The sequence below is a fragment of the Zingiber officinale genome, chromosome 7B (genome assembly GCF_018446385.1).
Source record: "Zingiber officinale cultivar Zhangliang chromosome 7B, Zo_v1.1, whole genome shotgun sequence".
Lineage (NCBI taxonomy): Eukaryota > Viridiplantae > Streptophyta > Magnoliopsida > Zingiberales > Zingiberaceae > Zingiber > Zingiber officinale.
In genome coordinates this window covers 85,726,630-85,750,271 of record NC_055999.1, presented here as the reverse complement: position 1 = coordinate 85,750,271, position 23,642 = coordinate 85,726,630, and the positions used below count along the sequence as shown (strand labels likewise).

Sequence of the window (23,642 nt, the reverse complement as noted above, 5' to 3'; positions counted from 1 at the left end):
CTTCTTTGACCCTGCTCCGGTGGCTACTGAGGTACCAACTCAATCTCAAAGCTCAAGTAAGACTTGAATTCTCTCTTTCGACTTATGGAATGGAAATTCAGCTTTGCTCGAACTTTTCTCCAGTTCTTTGCTTCCAACGGTTTCGCCTGCCTTTCTCTGCGCAATCCTTCCGATCATTTTCTCAGAACAATCAACAAAGACTTCGATATGGTCAGTGCTTCTTCTTCGCAGCCTATAAACCAATAAAGGAAACAAGTTTCTAAATCTCAAACTCAATCAATGTCAAGATTAGGGAAATAGTGCAAGAATAAAAGCAACTGATCATTTCCACCGGTTAAATAAGTCTCCCCATCTATTTTAACAGGGATTTGGATGGAAGGATTGATTTGGGAAAACGTTCAAAGATATCGTAGATTAAATTTGATTAATTGAAAAATTAGGCACGAAATTGGTACTACGTCAAATAATGAGGGACTAAATTAGGAATTATCCAGCAAGACATAGGTCACTTCCACCGGTTAAACAAGTCTTCCCGTTTATTTTAACGGGGATTTAAACGGAAGGATCAATTTAGGAAAACGTTCAAAAATTGGAGAATTAAATTTAGTCAATTAAAAAATTAGGGACGAAATCAACACCACATTAAATAACGAGGGACTAAATTGAGAATTAACCCGTTCAACTTCAGTAAAACATATTTCTAATGACTCTGATAATACTTTAAATAAGTCTCTTAATAATGTAAATTTAGAAAAATCTCTTGTTGACTTAATATCTTTAGAGATTAATCTACTTGATAATAATCGTGACTTAAATTCTCCAATTATGACTCATTCATGTCATTAAAATAAGTTAAATGAGGAAATTAAAGAGAATAAACATCGTGATCTAGTAATGCTAGACAATAATTTAAAATTTTAAAATCACTTGGTATAAATCCTTTCATATTTCCTTCATTTGGTGTTATTGTAAGAAAGATTAATTATAATGCTTGTTTACCTTTCTAATTTATTTAAATATAAGTTTAAATTTTAAATGGAAGGATATTTTAATTTATTGAGAGAAGTTCAAGCATTCATTTTGTATGTTAATTTTGATACAAGTTTGGTGGAATCATTCTCATTGTTATTACCTTCACATTACATAATTTCAACAAAGATATGGACTCTTACAACAAACGCAGATATTTCCTTACTCATTATAAGAATGACCAAAGAAGATATCTTAAATTTAAAATATAAAAAAAAGAAACAAAATGCATTTACTTTTTTCTCATTTGGAAGGGATAAGCATTCATCCCCATATGTTAAATGTCTTATATGTTTTGTAGAATCATCCTCATCGTTATCACTTTTATATTATATAATTTCAACAAAGACATGACCATCTTTCTTATCATATAACAAGATCAAATGTTTCCTTATTTGTTGGAAAGGACAATCAAAAGAAAATATGTGAAAGTTAGAATACAAGGTTATCGAAGCAATTATTCCCTATGATTAGAAAAGATGATCCTAGATGAAAAGTCAACAACTTGCCAGGAGTTGAGTACAAATAGGAACTATATTGGCATAAAAATAATAATTGAAGAAACAAAATAATAATTATTTGGTTCGACAAAAAAAAGGTGACATCTCCATCACTGTTATAATAACCTTCCTACATGACCAAATAAGAAAACACATTGACATAAAGAAGACACGGTTGAAGTAATAAATTAACACTGTTTGACTTAGCTAAAAAACGTATCGATTTGAAAGCTGCTCCATCTTCCCGCTTGAGGGATTCAAAATCTCTTTGGACGAGGAGAATAATGTAGTTAAGAATTTAATTTTATTAAAAGTTATTTAAGTTGTTAATTTGTACAGTTTGTTTGAACTTTCAAAAAAGTTGTCTATTTTTTTTTAGAAAAGTCTATTAGGATTTTATTAGAAAAGTTTGTTAAGAAAAGTCTATTAGGGTTTTATTAGACAAATTAGGATTTGATTAGAAAAGTTTGTTATTTATAAAGAATAGGTCGTGTCCTGAGACTATAAAAAGGGTTTAGGATTCCGTGCATTAATCACATTTTGAATTAATACAATTTGTAATTTTTTTCTTCTTTGAGTTAGACCCGACCCTAGGCCTAGTTTGAACCAGACTCAGCCTGGACTTGAAATTGGGTCAATAGCCCGAGTACCCGTTGACTAGGTTCCAGTTCAAAAATTGTAACTGACCTAGTCGGGTGTCGGGCCAGTTACGATTCAAATCCTCCAAAAACCTCCAATCATTGGAACCGCTACCATTTTAAACCAACGATTCAGTTGTTTTTTTGTTTAATGTTAAACTATTGGAACCGCTAGTGTTCTAGTCATTGGGATAAAAAAAGAGGAGGTTTTTTTTAATAGTTAAGATCATTTGATCATTTTTTGATCAATGACTATGATTTAGTATTTATTGTTATCCAAACTCTATAAATAGATAGCTTATTTGATTATTTCACTTACATCTTCTCTACTCTCACAATCTCATTCTCAATTCCATAATCTTTATAAGCTTTCGACTCTAATTCTACACACTTTTGACTTCCTCTTTTGAGTTTCGACTATAATTGAAGGAGGTCGAGGGCAAGAAAGAGGATGAGGATGAGGAGGTTCATCATCATCTAGTTCTTGGAGGGGCAAGGAAATAGAGAATCCGAGTATTCAGTACACTAATAATGAGACTGAGCAACTTTTGAATCCAACTGTGGCACTTGAAACACAAGGAAGTACTGATGCAATTACTTCTAAGGTTCGGGAAGTTCTTCCTTTAAAATCTTCTATTTTTACTAAACATTTTGATAATGTCACTCTTCCGTCGGTAGAATTGTGTGCAAAATGTAAGTACTATAATGCTTCATACAAATTCTAAGTCAACAATAGCTATAGGTCATTGAAATGACACATAAAAGTAAAGCACCTAACGGAATTTGGAATTAACTGTGCTCAAGCACAATTATTCAGATTTTTCAATAATAGAAGTAGTGATTCTAGTTTATTTTTATATTACGATAATAAATTAAGAGAATCATTAGTTAAATTTATTTCTGTAGAACATTTTTCATTTAGTTTTAGATCTAAATGCACTTTTAAAGATTTTTGTAAAAAAACTCTTAATCCATCTGCTAAAGGTGTTTCTAGAACTGTAGTTACTCATACAATTAAAAAATTAATACAACAAGGGGAAAAAAATTAAGTGAAGAATTTAGTAAATTAAATAATAAAGTTTCTTTATATTTCGATATTTGAAGTGATCATTGATAAACACATTCATATATAGGTGTGACTTACTATTGAATCGATAATTCCTAGAATATCCAAAAAAAGATTGTTAGCTTATAGAATTTTGATGAATTGCTTAATGCTCATGACATCTCACAATTATTATGTTTAATTTTAGAAGAATATAGATTAACTCATAAAATATTTTCAATATCATTTGATAATGCTAGTTCTAATACTGCTAGTATTGAAGAACTTAAATTTATATATCAACCTCTATTTTTTGTGGTTTATTTTTCATATTCGTCGCTTTTGTCTTGCTTTAAATTTATGTATTCAAGATGGATTAAGAATTTTAACAAATCATATTGAATCAATTAGAAATGCAGTTTCCTATTTATAGTCGTATACGTCTATAATGAAACAATGAAGTAAAGTTTATAAAAATAATGAAATGAAACCTTAAAAATTTCCACATGATATACCAATACGTTCGAATTTGACATATTAATTGTTATAAGATTTATTTTATTATAGAGAATTATTATGTTCATTTTTTACACAAAATATTAATAATGCTAATATATATTTATTCTCACAATAATGGAATATTTATAGTAATATTTGTAAAAATTTAAAAGTATTTAATAATGTAACCGAATAACTTTTTAATTTTTATTATCCTACTTCTCATTTAGTTTAGAAACCTTTTTAATATGGTATTAGTTTTAAATGAAAATAATACCAATGAATTTATATCTTCTTGTGTATTAAAAGAATGAAAACAAAATGGGAAAAAATATTTTTTTTCATATTCTTGAAATTTATTTAGTTGAATTTACTTTAGACCCTAGATATAAATTAGAAATTTTACAAGAAATGTTAGATTTGTATTACAACACTTTAATTCCATTTAGAGATTTTTGTTCTCTGTTCATAATAATATGGTATATAATATTATAAATAAGTTATATAATATTTATAAAGAATATAATATAAAATATGGAATACAGTCTAATATTTCTTAAAGATAAAATACTTAATTTCAAATTTAAAAAAGAGCAACTTTTTTATTATTAAAAGAATGAGCGAAACTTGAGAATTCTTAAATTTCACACAGAAATTTGAGAATTATTTTATGACTTCTTTTGATTTTAATAAAGTAAATAGCAACATATATTTCGATGTTCTAAAATGGTGGTCACGGAAGGCTCAAAGTTTTTCTACCCTCTCCATGATCGTCAAAGAAATTTTAACTTATCGAGTGTCAACAATTGCCGTGAAACAGACGTTCAGTGCCGGCGGTAACATATTGAATGAATAATGATAGACTTTGTCTCCTAACTTATTGGAAGCCTAAGCATTACTAAATGATTGGGCCAGAGTAAAAAAAAACCAAGGAATGCGACTTTTAGATATGAAGTCGAAGAATTTGATACTGAAGAAACAAATATTATGGGAATAGGAAATAAAAGTAAATAACAGTGTCATTTCATAAGATAAAAGTGTAAAAAGGAAAGAAAACTACGTGAACTTTGATTCTCATATGTCCTAAGGGGATACATAGGTAACTTAAATAAATACAATCTTTTTTTAATTTTTATTTTTTAATATAATAATCTTGAATCATGATGAATCGTGAACCATGACAAACCATACATAAATCGTAAACTGGCAGTTTTAAATCTTGAACCGTAATCATCTTGGATAGTTAAGGGTCAACCTTAAGAAATCATTGAATCGATGATTCTAAATCATCAAACTATTAGTTTTGAACAATGGTAGGGTTTACTTTGAGTGAGAATTAGCAGCTTTTTTATAAGGATCATATTTTTGTTCATTCCACTTCACTATATCAGTTGGTATCAAATATTTTCTTTAGGTGAGGATTGTATCTCTATCCTTCCATTATCCTTCCGATGTGTTCCATAAGTAAGATAGTAAAATACAAAATATAATAAATCATATATTTAAGGGTAAAATTGGAGCACGATAAGTATTGTAGTTTTTTCATTGGTATATATATAACTAAAATTTAATTGTTTTTTATTTATGAAAAAAAAACATCACCATAATTTCCTTTGTTGGATAGAGCAAAAATAGTAAAATCTGAATTCATAACTTCTAATGAAATATTTGATAAAATCATGCCATTATCCATATTTTTTAGGGTGCGTTTCGTTATGTGATTACCAGGTAATCACATAACCAAGATTATAGAGAATAAAACAAATGTTGTTTGGTTTAATCTAGATAATGTAATAAAAATTTATTTAAAGATTTTAATGAATAATCTAATTTAATATTTTATTATATTACTCTTAGTTATAAAACTAATTATACATAATAATAATAATAATAATAATAATAATAATAATAATAATAATAATAGAGTTATTATGTTCTCTTTCAAATGAAGTGGTAGATTAGAGAATTAGTTGGGGGAGAACTAAAGTTTTGTGTGGATGTGTTTTAAATTTGAACCGCTCAAATTGAGCTGGATTTTAAGTAACGTTTCAGAGAACCGGTTTGGACCGCTGCCATGCGGTTCGATGAGATAGGGTTCGCGTTGGTAACAGAAACCCTCCCTTTCATCTATAACCCGATTCTTCTCTCTTTCCTTCACGTTTCCTCCATCCAATCTCGCGGTTTCGCCACCGATCGCCGGTCATCGACTGCAGTTTCCGTCGGTTGACGAAGCACCTTGTGCACTCTTTCGCTTTGGGCCCCGCAGTCTCTTCGTCGCTTCGCAGAAGCTCCGGTCGTCGACGCCCTTGCAGCAGCGTCGACCGCTCGCCGTGCGCCGTAGTCTCAATCCTGTCCTCCGTCCGCCGCCCACCGCCCACTGCCCGCCTCCCGCCGTCGTCTACGAAGTTCGAAGTAGCCTCCGGATACACTGCAATACTCTCTCCCTCGAACCGTTTTATTCATTGTCAGTCTCCGTTCACTTTGAACGGTAACAGCAACAGTCTTTCGTCTTCTTTCCCGTTCGTGCGCACAGTAAGCCTCTTTGTCTTCTTCTCTCCTGCCACAGCGTTGTTGATAGTGCAACTTTTGGTGTGTTTTTTGGTCCTTTGTATTGGTAAGATTGATGTTTACTGCTGTTTTTCATATAAAGAAGTTTGGGTGAACGTGAATCATCTGTGTCAGCTAGGAGGCGCTCTTCTTCCACATATATTAGTATATTTGGCTTTGATCGGTGAATTACAACGCTTGTTTGTAGGTACTTCTTCTCCCTTCTTTTTAGCCGGGAATTATAAGAAGAGGTCGCAAAAATAATGAAGTGTTGGCTGTAGATTTATTCAACTGATAACCTATCGTTATATGCTGGTTTTAGTGGATGTGGTGGTCCTTTTATTCCATGTAATGGAAGAGGGTTAGAGGGAGGGCAGTAAACGAGCCGAGCCGAGCTTTGGAGTGTTCAAGCTTGTTTGATAAGGTAATAGAGCCTAGCCAAGCTTAAAATGAACCAAGCTTTTGAAATAATTGTTCAAGCTTGGCTTGGTTTATTTTTTATGAGCTTGAGCTTATTTGAAGCTTGGCTTGAGCTTGGTTCGTTTAGATGTTATTGAATTCTCAATTCAATCTTGGCTTAAGCTTGGTTCGAGCTTGGTTCATTTAGATATTATCGAGCTCTCAATTCAAGGTTGTTTGATTGTTTAAAACTTTTAGTTGTTTGATTGCTTATTGAGATTGATAATTTAAACGTATTTGTTTATTTTATTTTATTTTATTGATTATTTAACATATTGAAAAGAATTTTATTAACGAACATTGTTCACGAATGTTGTTCATGAACGTTGTTCACGAACGTTAATGAGCTGAACACATATGTGTTCAAGCTTGTTTGTTTAGTTTAACGAGCTGCTCAAGCTTGTTTGTTTAGTTTAACGAGTTGTTCAGGTTTGTTTGTTTAATTAATCTTTTGTATATTGAATGGACATAAACAAGCTCTTACCAAGCTGAACACCAAGCTTGTTCATGAACGTTTGGTTTATTTACAGCCATAGGGAGGTGTAGTGCGTTGAGGATCAAACTTGTAGGGTTAAATGTTTTGGTTGAAAAGAAAAAGAGAGGAAAAATAGTGGATCTGAGTGTTGAGAGCTTAAATGGGTGGTGGTTGGCTTGAGTGAGGTCAAAGTTGAAATTAGCTAATTCTTACAGGAATCCAAATTACCTTTCTGAGTCTCTACTTTGCTCTTGTTGTCCTGTTGACTACTGCATTATCTTGTTAAGTGTAATTCATGCAGATTATTTATGCTAAACTTGTATAATTAGAGCTTGCATGTAATACACTGTCATCCACCATATCACTTTAGCTTTATGCCCAAAACACCTCTTTGTGCAGCAGGCCAGTTAGTTTGTTCCTTGATATAAAAAGATCTGCATTGTCTTATCTGTTGGTGATATAAATATTGTCAACTGACTATGTCTGTACTTTATAATGGAATCAAACCAAGATCTTTCATGCATGTGAGTTTGCTTATTATTTTTCTTCCTGCAATTAAATATATAAGCTGCAATTGCAGGATGGAAAACAGTCAACCTTTACTTTATCAGGCACCTGATACTATGGATACTTCAACTCATGTTCCAGCTGAACACATTTTAACAAATTCAGACAGTGTGCTTGGTGTCGAAAACTCTGGTCCTGTTTCTGAAGTTCATGCATTGACGAATTCTTCTATTAGTGATGGTGGTAACTCCTACGAAAACAATCCAAGTTTGATGCCAGAAGATGTTCCAGTTGGTCTGTTAAATGAAGCCAAAGTTGACTCTACAACTGATGCACTCACTGAAAGCAGTTTCAGCAATGAAAACAAGACAGATGCTTCAATGCATACTGTTGGTTATGGTTCAGTTAATGTAAGCATCAATGAAATGGTAGATTATCAAACTGTTGGAGCAGTTGAGAATGGAGTTATGTCGGGCGACACTGGTGGAGGTGCCATTGAGCAACTGTATGGAGATGGTACTTAGCCTTTCTACCCTTGTGTTGACGAGAAAATGTTCATTTTTTTTGATCTATTATACTATAAATTTCTTATTTTTTGGGTTTCATATTTTATACTTCCCTTATTTTAAGATCTACCATCTTGATGTGTTTTTTTTTTTTTTTCTAAATTCTACAGTGGTCTATTCGGCTGAGGAAGAAAGGTTATGGGATTTGGTTCAAGTGAATTGTTTAGATTTCAATGCGTGGACATTACTTATTGAGGAAACAGAGAAAGTTGCTGAGGTATTTCTGCTATGCAACTTATCATCTTTGGATGTTAAGCATACAATGTTTTTTTTTAAATGCATTTGATCCAAGTAATTTTGAATGTTTGTGACTTGGTAGCTTCATGATGGTAACTGTTCTTGATGTTTGATTTGAACCATAGATAAGGAACATTTCTGCGTAATTCATTTTTGTATTAACTACACTATTATATATATTTTTTTCTGATGCTACAATCTGGGAACAAAATGCAGGATTGTGATGGTTTCATATGTAAATTTTCAAAGTCTGTATGGAATAAATGCATATCTTGTTTTTGTTCCTCACTTAATGAAGATTTTCATCTTGTGCTGAAGCTTATATTTTTATGACAGAGCATGTGATTTTTCCAAAGGAAAGAAGAGCTTCTCTTAGTCAGATTTATTGTCACATTAAAACGTTATACCATTAGCTAGTTTATATGGGCAGGATTAGGAATGTGCGACTAGAAGAGTGCACTAAGGTTCAAAAAGCATATGGTTGACTGATAGTGTATATGAGGTATGCTAGTGCATATGTGGTGAAGATTAAAAATATCATATAATTTTTATGTTGATAAAATGACTAACATAATGCAATGTAGGATATTTATCAACACATACAATTCGTACTTCCACATAGAAGATAATATATGTGAATTGTACAATGTAAAACACATGAAATTTAATACTCATTATTTAGCCAACAATTTGAAATAAATCATATACATAAGTAAAAAATACACATGGTTAATATGTAAAGTGTTTTTCACTTTCTAAATAAATGTTAAACTAATTTGTACTACTTAGAAGCTGCCAAATATAATTACTTATGGTTTTCTTTGATTGGAACTATATGTTCGGTATCATGCTGATGTTTTGGTGTATCGTGTTGGTGGTCAATTGAAGGTGGAAGTAGGAAAAAGATGAAAGCTAAAAAAATAAGACAACTATATAGTTAAGTTCAATATTTGCTTTTCATTTGGAATATTATAATTTTGACATTATCTTGTATGGAGACAAATTAAAAAAATAAAAAAAATAACAATATTATCTCAATTTTAACTTGTCAAGGGGTGTTGAGTGTTGATATGAATCAATACTTATTGACATGATTGACACAACGACAAAAAGTTGCTGAGTTGTATCGAGTTTTGCTAATTTAAGAATCATAAGTTTGGACCGTTTTGTTCAGTATGGTATGAGATTTCAAACTATGCTTTTAAGTCAATTGGAGTTATTCTAAATTGGTTCAAATGAACCAAATATGGGGGTTTAATGTATAAACTAGCTCCGTATGTGCTTCAAGCATGAACTTGTGCTAAAAAGAAGAAATACATAAGCACACAATAATCATATGAATCCTTATTGTTGAAAAATATTACTCTTTTGTTCTTGTCCAATAGATGAAGGGGAGCCTTGACACAAAAGTAAAGTTGTTGCCATATGATCTAGAGGTCATGGGTTTGAGTCTCAGATGCAACCTCTTACAAAGCAGGGTAAGACTTGCATACAATAGACCTTCCCCGAGACCCCGCATTGGTAGGAGCTTTCTGCACCGGACTACCCTTTTTATTCTTGTCCAATAGATTTTCAGTTTATGGATTTGTCTTTATTTGCACCAATGAGTACCATGCATTTTAGGACTGGGCAACTGAGTTTCAAGCTTTAATAGTTCTATTTAGTTGGATTTACTTGTATTTTCTGATTTTTCATTCAAGTTCATTCTATTTTATCAGTTCAATTGATGCCAATCTTAAACAAATTATCTGCAGAATGACGTTGTCAAAATTCGGAAAGTTTATGATGCATTCTTAGCTGAGTTTCCCCTATGTTATGGATACTGGAAGAAATATGCTGATCATGAGGGGCGTTTGGACAGTGTCAACAAAGTTGTGGAGGTCTATGAACGAGCTGTTTTAGCAGTCACCTACTCTGTTGAAATTTGGCTGCATTATTGTGCTTTTGCAATTTCGACATATGAAGATCCTGATATTATCCGAAGGTATTTAATATTATATATTCGTTTGTCATTGAAACTAGTATAATTTCATGAATGTAGTGAGATTTAGTTTTCGTTATTTTTCCTAATTATTTGTGCGTCAATGTGATACCAATTTCCCTTTTGATTAGACTATAATTTATTTATTTATTTTTGGTATGAACTTATTAGTTTTTGACTTTTACTTTTGATTAGATATTTATTTATTAGACTATAATTTATGCTTATCTTTCAGGCTGTTTGAACGTGGACTGGCATATGTTGGCACAGATTATCTGTCATACCAGTTGTGGGATGAGTACATTAGATATGAGGAGTCTCATCAAGCATGGAGTAATCTAGCCATGATTTATACCAGAATTTTGGAGAATCCAATTCAGCAACTAGATCGCTATTTTAACTGGTAATTAAACTATTATTATGGGATTTACCATTCCATTTGTATGCTGATATGACCATTTTGTAGCTGCGATTGTTTTTTTATTCACCCTCTAATGCATCACTCATTCCTGTGATATCATCTAATTTTTTTTTACGAAAATCTGTACTAATCCTAATCAGTATATTACATGCATGATTGTTACAGATCTGATCTTTGATGATATAATTTCTTCAACGCTTAATTTTTGTCGAGTTTTATGAAGAGAGATGGCACTGATGCTCTGGTCTTTGTGTTTTTTTCTTGCTTTTTTGGTAGAGTTTTTGGAGAATATTCTCTCAATTTTGTATTCTAATTGCTGTGATTATATAGCCCCTAGTTTTTTTTTGTCCTTGTGTTATTAACCTTAAAACATAATCTACAGCTTCAAAGAGTTGGCAACTGCTCACCCTCTGTCCGAAATACGCATGGCTGAGGAAGCTGGTATGGTGATTTCTACTTTGGAGACTGGCTTGGAATCTCTTCATGGTGAAGTTCATGATGGTGTAGTAGAACAATCTTCTATACCCGTAAGTGCAGGTTTAACAGAAGCTGAGGAGTTGAAGAAGTATATTGATATTAGGGAAGAGATCTATAAGAAAGCTAAAGAGTTCGATTCTAAGATCATTGGTTTTGAAACAGCTATCAGAAGGCCATACTTCCATGTCAGATCTCTCGATGATATAGAGCTTGAAAACTGGCACAATTATCTTGACTTTATTGAAAGAGGAGATGATTTCAACAAGGTACATAGTCTATTTCGTTTCTTGTAGTTGTTGCTAGATGTTTTTGATGTTTTAACAATTCCAGTTGGAATGATTTTGAACTTACAGCTCAGTCATATTGGCTGAGTATGCTTTAATGGCTAGTATGTTCTGTGAAGCTACCTTATAAAATGGGGTATTGAACTGAGGATAAAGCGTGGGCATAATGTTTGGTTTCTATGAGGCTAAGTACTTCAAACTCTTATTTGTTAGTTTATGTTCTGGGTTCATTAGGTGTTGATCAAATATCTGTTTTTAAAATTCAAATCTCATACATGCAGGTGTTTGCTTATTGCTTATCCCTTAACCATCTATCTGTCAGGCAAGGTTGGTCCCTCCTTACATATGAGGGGCCTCCCTGATCAGCTAATGGAGTATTTCTGTCACTTCTCTTTGTGTTTAGATTGTGCTTTTCTCCTATATCTATTTAAGGTTCACCTTTCTTGCTTGTATCTAATTCATGTAATATTGCAGGTTGTTAAGTTGTATGAAAGATGTTTAATCGCTTGTGCGAATTATCCGGAGTTCTGGATCCGTTATGTTCTATGCATGGAAGCAAGCGGAAGCATGGAACTCGCATATAATGCTCTTGCCAGGGCAACTCAAGTCTTTGTGAAGGTTTTTGTTCTCTTTGTTACACATTCATTTTGATCTAGATTTATATCCTTCAGCTAATAATTTGTTCAACTTCAGTTTTTTTTTTTGAAGTGCACACTGCATTTCTAAACTAGGAAAGCGTTTTTACTTTTTTTTGGTGTTTGTGTGGTGCTCACATGTGTGTGTGGCACATAAGTTTCTTCTTCATGATTTGCCGTGCTTTTCTCATTCTGGACTGCTAAATCATTCTCCTTAAATTTATTTATATAGGCATCTTGGTAAATTAACCTGCTCCACATGAATGACTCACTTTTATAACCAGAATTGTTTGTTTTAAAACTGTAATTGAAGTCGTCTGATGATATAATTTATGGGCACGAATTTTTGTGATTAGATTCTTCAAAGATAAACTGGAGATATGAAAATTCTTGTGAAACCATGACTTATAGTTTTCAAACAAAATATACAATTTACCTCCCTTCATATCTGTGAGGCCGGCATTAGGGGCCGTTAATGTAGCGGATCTACATTTTTTTCAAACAAAATATACAAAACCAAATATGTGATACTTAAATGACATTACTGCTTGCTTAGATTTCCCAGAAAGGTTTTTGTGGTTCAATACTCTGACATAACCTGCATGGAGCAGGTGAACTGGATTGCCATCCATTCTTCTGCTCTATTCATATATTTAAAATTTTGTGGTATAAAATGTAATGAATCAGTGATCTTACTAATTTCTTTTGACAGAAACAACCTGAGATTCACCTCTTTGCTGCTAGATTCAAGGAATTATGTGCAGATGTTGATGGAGCTCGCACAACATACCAGTTTCTTTATTCAAAAGTTTCTCCTGGTTTGTTGGAGGCTATCGTGAAATATGCAAATATGGAATATCGATTGGTACTTGAAAGTTTATCTGAAGCATGATATTTTAATTATTCCTTTGCAATTGCTGTAAAGTTCCAATTGGTTGTCTGTTTTCAGGGTGAGAAAGAAGCTGCTTTTTCTATTTATGAGAGTGCTATAAATGCTGAACAGGAGAAAGAGCATTCACAACTTCTGCAATTGTTGCTTATTCAATACACACGCTTTCTTTATTTGGTAAGGATTCGTCTCACATTACCAATGTCTCGTGAAATTGAGTTGAGCGGAGAAGCAACTCTTAATTAGTTTATGGGACAGACTCATGTAAGAAGGATAAATACCTGGTTCCAAATCTTTTCTTTGTGTTCCAGCAGTCATAATGTTGATTGTTATTAATGTACTACACTTATTAGTAAAGGCAATTGCATAATTTAAATAATTACTTGTCCATTTTTAAGTCAACAATAACAAACCATGATTGTCCAATCTATTTGAGGTTGATTACATCAATCTTGTATTTCACCTGTTATTTTTCCCGAAGAGATACAAGATGGATAGATGCGGTTGTGATTTTTCTGAAGAATCGATGAAATATAGATGGACTGATATGGTTGTATCGCAGAAGAGCCGAAACAGATGGATTGATGCGTTGTGATATTAATAGGATAAGAAGAAGAAAGCTGTAGGAAAAATTGGAGAGGGAGAGGGGAGGAGAGAAAGATGAAGAACCGATGAGGATTGAGGCGGCGAGAAGAAGTGATGCAGATAGTAGAAATTAGGTTATGCGTTTGTGATTTGAGAAGGATAAGAAGTTGAAATTACTAATAAGTCTTGAAATTATTTTTGGTGTGTAAAGAAAAAAAAGGATATTAACGTAACTTAATTTTGGGTTTCACCAAATCTATTGAGAGTTGGTTATTAAAGGTCCAGATTCTTAATTAAATAGTAAGATAACAAACCATGATTGCCCAATCTATTTGAGGTTGATTACATGAATCTTGTCTCTCCATTCAACTTTATATCTATGTTAGTATCAAACATGCCTAAGTCACTTCAAATTAGTTGCATTAGCTAAATTTTCTTTAGTTTTTCTACTTGCCTCTTCACTCTAATTGTTTTTTTCTAGGGGTTTTGCTTTTGTTGATTCCATGGTCCTTTATGAGCCACTTCAACCAATTTTAGTTATATTAGCTAATTTTTTCTTTGGTCTTTGTACTTGCCTCTTCACTTATAATTGTTTTTATATTTACTAGGGGTTTTACTTTGATTGATTCAATGATCCTTTATGATTCACTTCAAACCAATATTAGTGATATTAGCTAAATTTTTTTTTTGTTCTTTGTACTCGCCCCTTCACATATAATTGATTTTTTTTTTTTTTTTTTTGCTTCCATTGTTCCTTTTATCCTTTATGATCCATGCTTAGGTTATATCCAGTAAAATAATGATTCTGCACATTATGCTTGCTTGAGACTTGGAATGACTGGGTCAATCTTAGGATTGTGATATCCTAATGTCTAGATTGCAATATGACAATCATATTGAACGTGTTCATGTGTGTGTATTCTTAGTTCATTCATCTTTAATATGTTGTCAATTAAACTTAGATGCTCTATATAAAACTTATTTTTATGGTTTAAGGTTACAACCTTTTCAATTCTAAGCATCTTAGAACTGTAGTTATCTAGTATTACTGAATACAATTCGTAAATACCACTAAGTCTTATCACTTTGGTAGGTTGTTGGTGATGCAGAAAAAGCAAGGGAACTTTTATCTAGACATCTTGAAAATTTGCAACTATCACGACCAATTCTTGAGGTTTGTTCTGCTCCAACTTTTTAATTTGTTACTTGATGTGTGAAGGAATTGTCCACTTTGAATTCCAGGCAGTTATACACTTAGAGTCAATGCAATCATCACCAAAGCGTGTTGATTACTTGGATTCATTGGTGGAGAAATTTATTTCTCCAAATCTTGGTAATGCTAACGTGGCTAGTGCCATTGACAGAGAAGAGATATCATGCATCTTTTTAGAGGTAATGATTATTCTTTTCATTTGGCTAACGAGTGGATTAGTAGAACAGTTTCTATATAGTTTCATGATTATTTGCTTTACGGGTTATAATGAGTGAAACTTAATGCATTTGTATGATCTAACTAGCAACTCACCACCAAATAAGAATATCATTATCTGTTTTATTAATGTTATATGAGTTAGAATGAGACGATTGGTTTGGATATAAAGCCTATATATCGGCCTAGGTTGAGGTAATATAGATTAATTTATAAATTGAATTTATTGAATCCTATATTCTTTGCTCCCATCTAGTTTTTATTTTTATTGCCTGCCTTCTCTGCTTCATTCATGTTTCTATGGCTCCTCTTTCACTACTCCCCTCTATCCATACCTGGTCTTGCTTTATCAATATTTTAGCACTTCCATGATGAACTCATGCTTTATAACTGCAATATTTAGTGCTAGAATTTCCATTGGCAGTCATTTTCAAAATATTGGGATCATAATTTTTGGGTAAATATGAGAGGCATTTGTTCTGACTCACTTTTAATTATGTAACATGCAATTCCTATAAGTTAACAACAATAACAAATTGTTTTGCCCAAGAAGTGAAAAATTGTTTGCTTTGGAGTGATGACAAGGCGTGCATCTAGGTTTTTTGGTCTTTGCTTTCTTAACCACCTTTTCTGCCTATTGAGGTTGCATGACAGCATTACCTCGCTGAGATTGCACCCCTAGATTTACCCTCTGATATTTGATAATCTTCTGTTGCTGCTGTTTTGTTGTGAGTTTCACTATTGACATTGTCACAGAATGGTTCTTAGTACCCGCCTTGATGATTTAAAATGGTTTGGATACCATAGTTAATATGATTCAGGCTGCAAATTATACATAAATTTTTGATAACTTTTTTTTTTCTTGATACTTCATAAATCTAAGTACCTCTCTCATTGATAGATTGATTGATTGTGTCAGTCGAGAGGGGTGGATCTTAGGACAAATTTAACTGCAATTAGTAAATGAGAAATCTGCTAATCTACAAAGGTCCTTGAGAACAAATCAGTGTTCAAAATGATTTGTTTGTTTTTTTGTTTGCATCTAGCACACTAGAGCATGTATACGAAAAATAAATTATTAATTTTATGACAAAATCCATTGTAGAATAATCTCATACCCTGCCATAGATTCACTATTCAATATCATGTTGACCTATGTGTTTGTTTATTAATGTTGTATCATTCCATTGCACACACAAGACAATTAACAATGTCAAACTTATGACACCGAGTCGGAGATGGATGGTAACGACTGATGATGTAGAAGTCTCTAGTGAGGTCAACAATGTTAGCACACCTGTGAAATTGGTAGAACCGTGGTAAGCATTCAAGAAGCAAGATAATAAGGCAGCACCAGGAGCTATTTGCTTCTAACAAATAATATTTTCACTTAGTCAAAATATACCAAACCATTTCCAAGGAAGATTTTCCTGAAATGCATTTCCGATTGCACATAGACTTGCAAGTGCTCTGTTGTGGCTATACATAGACTTGAAAGTCCTCCATGAAGAAATTAGTTTCAGACAGATGACACAAAATATATCCCGATATACAACTAAAGACATCAACCAAGCTACAAGATTCAGCTAAGAAAGGGAAAACGTTCAGGAACATTAAAATAATGACATTGTAGCTCAAAACTTATAATGACAAGAAAATGCAGTTGTATAAACATGTTGAATCATCACTGCATCACAGAGAAGAGTGGGCCATATATTTTGCTTTAAATATAAAATTTGGAACTAAAAAACATATGCTACGACCAATGGTCAAAGGCCAAAACACATACGGTAGAAATTAAAAGAGAAAACCTTAAAAGTCTTGAGGGGAAAAAAAAAGCCCAATTGCACATTCACAATTAGAAATTACAAATGTAAGAATCTATTGGAGAAGATATATCATCATAGAACTGCAAGAAAGCCAGAGAGACGAATTGCAAATCCAAAAAATGTGAATTTGTATGTGGGCTAAAGACATGATTGAGCACCATAAACAATCCAAAGAATCTTCATAAGTTGCTATGATCTCAATGGATTATAATCGTCTTTGCTACCTAAATGAGTTATAGAAAGATAAAACAGAATATGCTTAGAACTAGATGTAAACAACAACAATATCATGTTAGGTCCAATTTAGTTTAGAAAAATTGTTGTGAGGGAAATGAGCGCTTTTAGATATCGGCGGGGATACAAATTGAGGCATTCGTGCACAACATTGAGCTGCTCAAGATTTGTGATACTGGGTACAGATCCAACTGTGGGCCTTGACAGTTGGTTGAGGCTGACACTGAAGAAGGTGGAGTGGGGAATCAACCTGATACGGGGCAGGTGGTGTCATCATGGACTTTCGGTTTATGCGTGCATTGAGGGCCGATGTGGGAGTAAAATTGAGGGTTATAGTTTGCTCAGCAACTCTCTGTCTAGGTTGGTGAATTGGAAGGTTTGATTTAGAGAGGCACATCAAGCAAAACGTATGGAGAGAGATGCTCCTGAGAACTCCAGGAGAACAGGGATAGAGAGGGAGAGATGATTGGCAGTAGGAGAACAGGAGGGTGCAGCGAGGGGAGGTCAGGGAATGGGATGAAGACACAAGGGGGTGGGGGTATCATGGAGTCTTATTTCAAAATATAGTTGTTAGATCACATCGATTTACAATTATAGGTTATTAATAACGTATTCTACCAATTCAGAGTATCATGGGTGATAAAGGACATACTTTCATTCCTCACTTTATGCTCCTTACTCTTTCACAAGAAATTTCCCTCCATTTGTTTTATATTTTATTGAAATTATATTGAGGTATGGCATTTTATTTTATTCTTGTCTTTTTTAATTTTCTGTTATGATGTAACTTTAATATTTTTGTTTTGGTTTCAATGCCTAATGTGGAACTTCTCTTTTAGTTTTTGGATCTCTTTGGAGATGCACAGTCAATCAAAAAAGCCTCCAATCGGCATGCTTTACTTTTTTTGCGTCAAAAGGGTTTGATGATTTCAAAAAAAAGGCACTCTGAAGATTTTCTTGCCTCAGACAATGCTAAGATGGTGAAGAACTTCCATGAACCAGGTCTGTCAATGTTGGGGGCCTATCCAAATGTTCAAAGTCAGTGGCCAGCTAGTTACGGACAAGCAACTCCTGCTTGGCCAACGGCCACCCAGCCACAGACCCAATGGAATCCTGGATATGCATCACATGTAAGTTAGATACATGTACTACCTTTTTGTGAAATTAAGCATTTTCTTTGGTCCTGCACCTTTGAACAATATTAATGCTTTACATCACTCTTAAATTCTTGAGAAATAGCCAATTTTTTATTTGACTGATCAGGGTCCTTTTTTTCTTCATTACTATGATGATAATGCCATTTGGTTTTATCTCCTATCTACTCTAGTTTGTCTCACAAGGATTGAAATTCCAGGCTGGATATGCTGCATATGGAAGTTTTGCTAATTCTGGCCAGCCACAAGTTGCTACATCAGCTACTCCGAGCACTGCATACGGTGCTTATCCAGCAACATACCAAGTGGAGGTACTTGTTTTTAGAGAATAGCTGTTAGATTATTAATTTCCAAGCATTTCCATGCTTAAGATTGGTAGAAGTGTAACAGTTTTTATTTTTGGAGTTAGGTACTTGATTGTTTTTTTCTTATTTCGGCAAAGGTTAAGCATTTTCTATTAAAAAAGAGCATGCCAGTGTACGAAGCTTCTGTCAATGCGTGGTCCTGGGATAGAGTCGGACCATATTAAGTCTATTGCATGCAACTTTATCCTTTTTGCGACTTAAATCCGTGACCACAAGATCACATGGTAACAACTTTACCATTGCACCAAGGCTGTTAAGCATTTTCTATTAAAAAAATAAATTTTATCATATGAAGAAGCCAAAAAGAAAATTGAAGTTTTCACAAAGCAAACTCACCAAGCTGCCTTCTCCTTTGCTGAGCATAATATATTCCTTTATTTCTCAATTTGCTTTCTAGCAAATGTTGTAGGACCTAGGAGCAAGTATTTTTTTTTCTCTTTCAGAATTAAACGGTTTGGATTATGTATAATGTTTACATTCAAAACTTAAGCTTACCTTCAAAACTATTGTATGCTTTTTTATCTCAAAAAGTATCGTTAAGCCATTATTGTTAATTTTCGACTCAAGTTTTTCTCATCAGATATGCAAGTTTTGGATCATTCTGTAAAAGAGCAAGTTGAATTCTTGCCATTCTTGTCTGATGAAAAGTCCAATAGGTCACTGCAAAGGAGGATGGTGCAATTTTATACACGAAATTGACAACATTTCCATCTTGACTATTTTGACTTGCATATAGTACTATAATAATTTATCATTTTTGCTTAACTTGATCTTCTAGCGTGTTTTAACTTTTGTTTGGTACTGCAGACTGATGCTTTCCAGTATCTTCCAAGATTGCTTATTGTGACTTATTGTAGTTTCATTTGGATCATAGGATAGAAAAAATCTGATTAGTATCAGGGATCTTCGTTTAAATATTTAATTAAACTTATTGTAGTGAAGCTCCACTGCTTATCACCCATGCTTAGTTGTCATTATTTTTGATTCCTAAACAGTGGTTTTTAGATGGTGCTTTTGTAGATCTCTGTTGATTTGTTTGAGCAAAAAATTTCAGTTGGATTTAAGTTATTTCTAAGTGAAGTTTTAATCTAATTCTTGATTGTGAAGGCTTATCCTCAACCTGGTTATGGACAGCCATCAGCAGCAGCAGTAGCACCAGGATTTCCTCAACCAGTAGCAGCTCCACAGCCATATTATGGCAGCTATTGATGATATTGTATTTTATTTGAGGCTTCTATTTAGTCGGCAAGGCTAGGCCTATTTCTGCCTTCTGTTGCTGCCATGAAGCATTTGGAGCTTGATTTTTATGTGGAAATCACGCTTGGTTTTAGGCAGGCCGGGTGGAAGCAGTAAGAATTAAGCACTCTGTTCCTTGTCGATCTTGCTGATTCTGTTTCAATCTTCTATGCTTCCTCCAACCTGGAAACTAATTTTCTGTGACTGTAGAGTAGTCAGTTTCTTTTGTGGAAGGACACTAAACCTGTAGATAGTAATTTTTGTTGAATGTTGACGAGCAGTCTACATTACAAACTCTCAATATTAATGGAGTAGAATCTACCAAATTTAACTTTCTTTTCTGTTCCCTGTCCTTTTGCTTATCGTCCATGATTATAGTGAACGTTGAGTAGGCTTGATCTGTTTGTGGTTTTTATATTCAGAACATTGGTAATTCGCTGGAATTTAAGTGGAAGTTATGCTCATCACAATAATTTGTGGAATTTACCAAAATGCGTGCTTGTTATCATTTCTGTACAAGCAAAACTCGAGCTAGGTATTTTCCCCATTTCACTTCATCATGTTTCTCATCCTCTCTCTCCATTGTGTGACATTGATCTACATCCAAACATCTTTTTGCTCTTATAAATACAACCCTATCATGCACCTCTTCCTGCTTACCATACCTCTTCCTATAGTTTAGCGGGATTGCAATAAAGTAAGTAGAAAGCGGAAGTATTGTCGTAAGACGTTCAAGAGATGAGTTTGAAGGACAACTAGGTTGAAGAACATTGACGTTGAAGAAGAATTTTCAAACAAGGATGAATTTGGTAGAAGAAGACAGATAAAGATTTAATGATGTACATATCATATTTGCTACTATTTGTAAAATTGGTCTATAATGCCAAAAAAAAATAGTGTCCACAAGTCATATTTATGTTGTCCATCGATATATGGGAAAGATTTATGAAACAACACCAACAATATGTTCTCCATTACTTACTTAGGACTTTCTGGAGGTGCTCCACTATGATGCTAAATTTTAGCTAGATCGTGGTCTTGGTATGAGATCATATAAGCCCCTTTGTAGTCCTGACATTTTGATACCAAACCCACATTGTTCGTTGATCAAAATCAAGGTTTGACATCATACCCATGTGTCAACTTGATATCTCTATATTCATGACTTGTGAGATCAAGTCATCGAGTTAACCTACATGCTAGTCTCATCGCATTAACATTGTCCCTGAATGTTAATACTTGACTAGGAATGATTAAGAGTAGTGTTCTCTATATCATCTCATTATCGATTCAACCAATCGATTAATATAGATAAGAACCTTTTACTCAAGGACGCTATTATACTCAGTTATTTGGCACCAATACAAGTAAGTATAATAACCATAAAAAAATGTCTTATAAATATATAGGAATATGATACATCAAGTCCATACAACAATCATCACATGATTGACTCTAGGGCTCTAACTAACAATCTCCCATTAGCACTAGTGCCAATCAGTGTAGGCTCTAAGGCCCAATGATCTAGTGTGACCATTATGCTTTCTCTATGACAAAGCCTTGGTCAAGGGATCAGCGATGTTAGCCTCTATGGATATTCTTCCAACTCACAGCACCACCATTTAAGCAAAAACACAAACCCAGACTGCAATCTATAATCATGCTGGTCAATTTGGAAGTTGGCATCACTGTAACCCTTTACAGCTAGCTCGCCATCGCCTCCAAATATCAAGAAATATTCCTTAGTCCTTCTCAAGTACTTAAGGATATTCTTGACCGCTATCTAGTGACGTTCACCTGGATCTGACTGGTATCTTCTTGTCATGCTCAAAGCATAGAAACATCAGGACGAGTACATAGCATGATGTACATGATAGATCCTATGGCTGAAGCATAAGGGATCTTATCCATGCGGTCTCTCTCCTCTCTAGAAGAGGGACTTTGAGTCTTCGAAAGCCTCACATCATGTGACATCGGCAGAAATCCTTTCTTGGAATTCTGCATGGTAAACCGTAGTAATATCGTGTCAATACATGTACTTTGACTTAGGCCAAGTAATCTCTTAGATCTATCTCTATAGATCTTTATGCCTAGAATACAAGCTGCTTCACCTAAGTCCTTCATTGAGAAACAATTCCCTAGCCAAGTCTTTATAGATTGTAGCAAAGGGATGTCATTTCCAATGAGTAGTATGTCATCCACATACAATACAAGGAAGACAACTGTGTTCCCAACAACCTTCTTGTAGACATAGGGTTCATCTTCATTTTTGATGAAACCAAACTGTTTGATCGCATCATTGAATCGAAGATTCTAGCTCTGAGAAGCTTGCTTTAGTCCATAAATGGACTTATGCAACTTGCATACTCTGCCAGTATGCAGTGGATCTACAAAACCCTCAGGTTGTGTCATGTACACATCCTCGAGTAAGTTTCCATTCAGAAACACGGTTTTGATATCCATCTGTCAAATCTCATAATCGTGGTATGTTGCAATAGCAAGCATGATCCGAATGGACTTAAACATCGCTACTGGAGAAAATGTTTCATCATAGTCAAAACCATGAATTTGCTTGAAACCTTTAGCTACAAACAACCCTTATAGGTATGCAAATGTCCATCCATGGCAGTCTTTCTTTTAAAGACCCACTTACATCCAATGGGTTTGACGCCTTCAGGTGGATCAACCAAAGTCCATACTTGGTTGGTGTACATGGATTCTATCTCGGATCTCATAGTCTCTAGCCATTTCTCAGAATCTGGTCTCATCACAACTTCCTGATAGGAGGTAGACTCATTCTCAACGAGCATAACGTCGTTATGGTCAGATAAGAGAAATGAGTTTCTCTCAGGCTGACAACGTATTCTATCAGACCTGCGAAGAGGTAGGTCTACTTGAACTGGTTGTTGTTCCTCAACTCCTTATGGAACAATCTCATCATCCACAACATTTTGTGGTTCCAGTTCAACTTCCATCAAGGCTTCAGTGCTATGGTCCATATCTTGAACTTCTTAAAGATCAAACGTACTCCCACTAGTTTTTCTAAAAACAAAGTCCGTTTCTAAAAATACCCCAGTCTTAGCCACAAACACTTTGTGTTGACTGGGAATGTAGAAGTAATATCCCTTCGTTTCCTTGGGATATCCTATAAAATAGCACTTATTGGATTTGGGTCCCAGTTTGTCCAAGACTTGACGTCGAACGTAAGCCTCACAACCCCAAATCCTCATAAAAGACATCTGGGCATCTCTCCCAGTCCATATCCTATATGGTGTCTTTATCACAGCTTTGGATGGAACACGGTTAAGTGTGAAGGCTTCTGTGTCTAGAGCATATCCCCAAAAAGATATAGGAAGATCTATGTGACTCATCATAGATCGTACCATATCTAATAGGGTACGATTTCTCCTTTCGGATACACCATTCCACTGTGGTATTCTAGGAGAAGTGAGTTGGGATAGAATCCCACACTCAACTAGATAGTCACAAAACTCATGGCTAAGGTATTCACCACCTCGATCTGATCAAAGTATCTTAATACTCTTGCCTAGCTGATTTTATACTTCATTCTTGAATTCTTTGAACTTTTCAAAGGATTGTGATTTATGTGTCATCAGATACA

General features: G+C 34.0%; 1 protein-coding gene across 5 annotated transcripts; it reads left to right on the top strand.

Annotated features, from left to right (window-relative positions):
- The first annotated feature begins 5,821 nt into the window (after window positions 1–5,821).
- LOC122006188 (pre-mRNA-processing factor 39-like) lies at window positions 5,822–20,361 on the top strand. Of its 5 annotated transcripts, none has more exons than XM_042561591.1 (15): window positions 5,822–6,242; window positions 7,772–8,214; window positions 8,375–8,481; window positions 10,256–10,485; window positions 10,718–10,885; window positions 11,286–11,344; window positions 11,441–11,646; window positions 12,139–12,282; window positions 13,012–13,164; window positions 13,249–13,365; window positions 14,867–14,947; window positions 15,016–15,165; window positions 18,105–18,395; window positions 18,620–18,730; window positions 19,892–20,361. In XM_042561591.1, exons 2-15 carry the CDS (start codon window positions 7,773–7,775, stop codon window positions 19,991–19,993), a joined length of 2,361 nt encoding a protein of 786 aa, XP_042417525.1. In that variant the 5' UTR covers window positions 5,822–6,242; window position 7,772; the 3' UTR covers window positions 19,994–20,361. The 5 variants fall into 5 exon arrangements, with proteins under 5 accessions (XP_042417525.1, XP_042417522.1, XP_042417523.1 ...); XM_042561588.1 differs by adding an exon at window positions 6,364–6,465 and having other exon boundaries at window positions 11,286–11,646; XM_042561589.1 differs by adding an exon at window positions 6,361–6,465 and having other exon boundaries at window positions 11,286–11,646.
- Window positions 20,362–23,642: the final 3,281 nt, after the last annotated feature.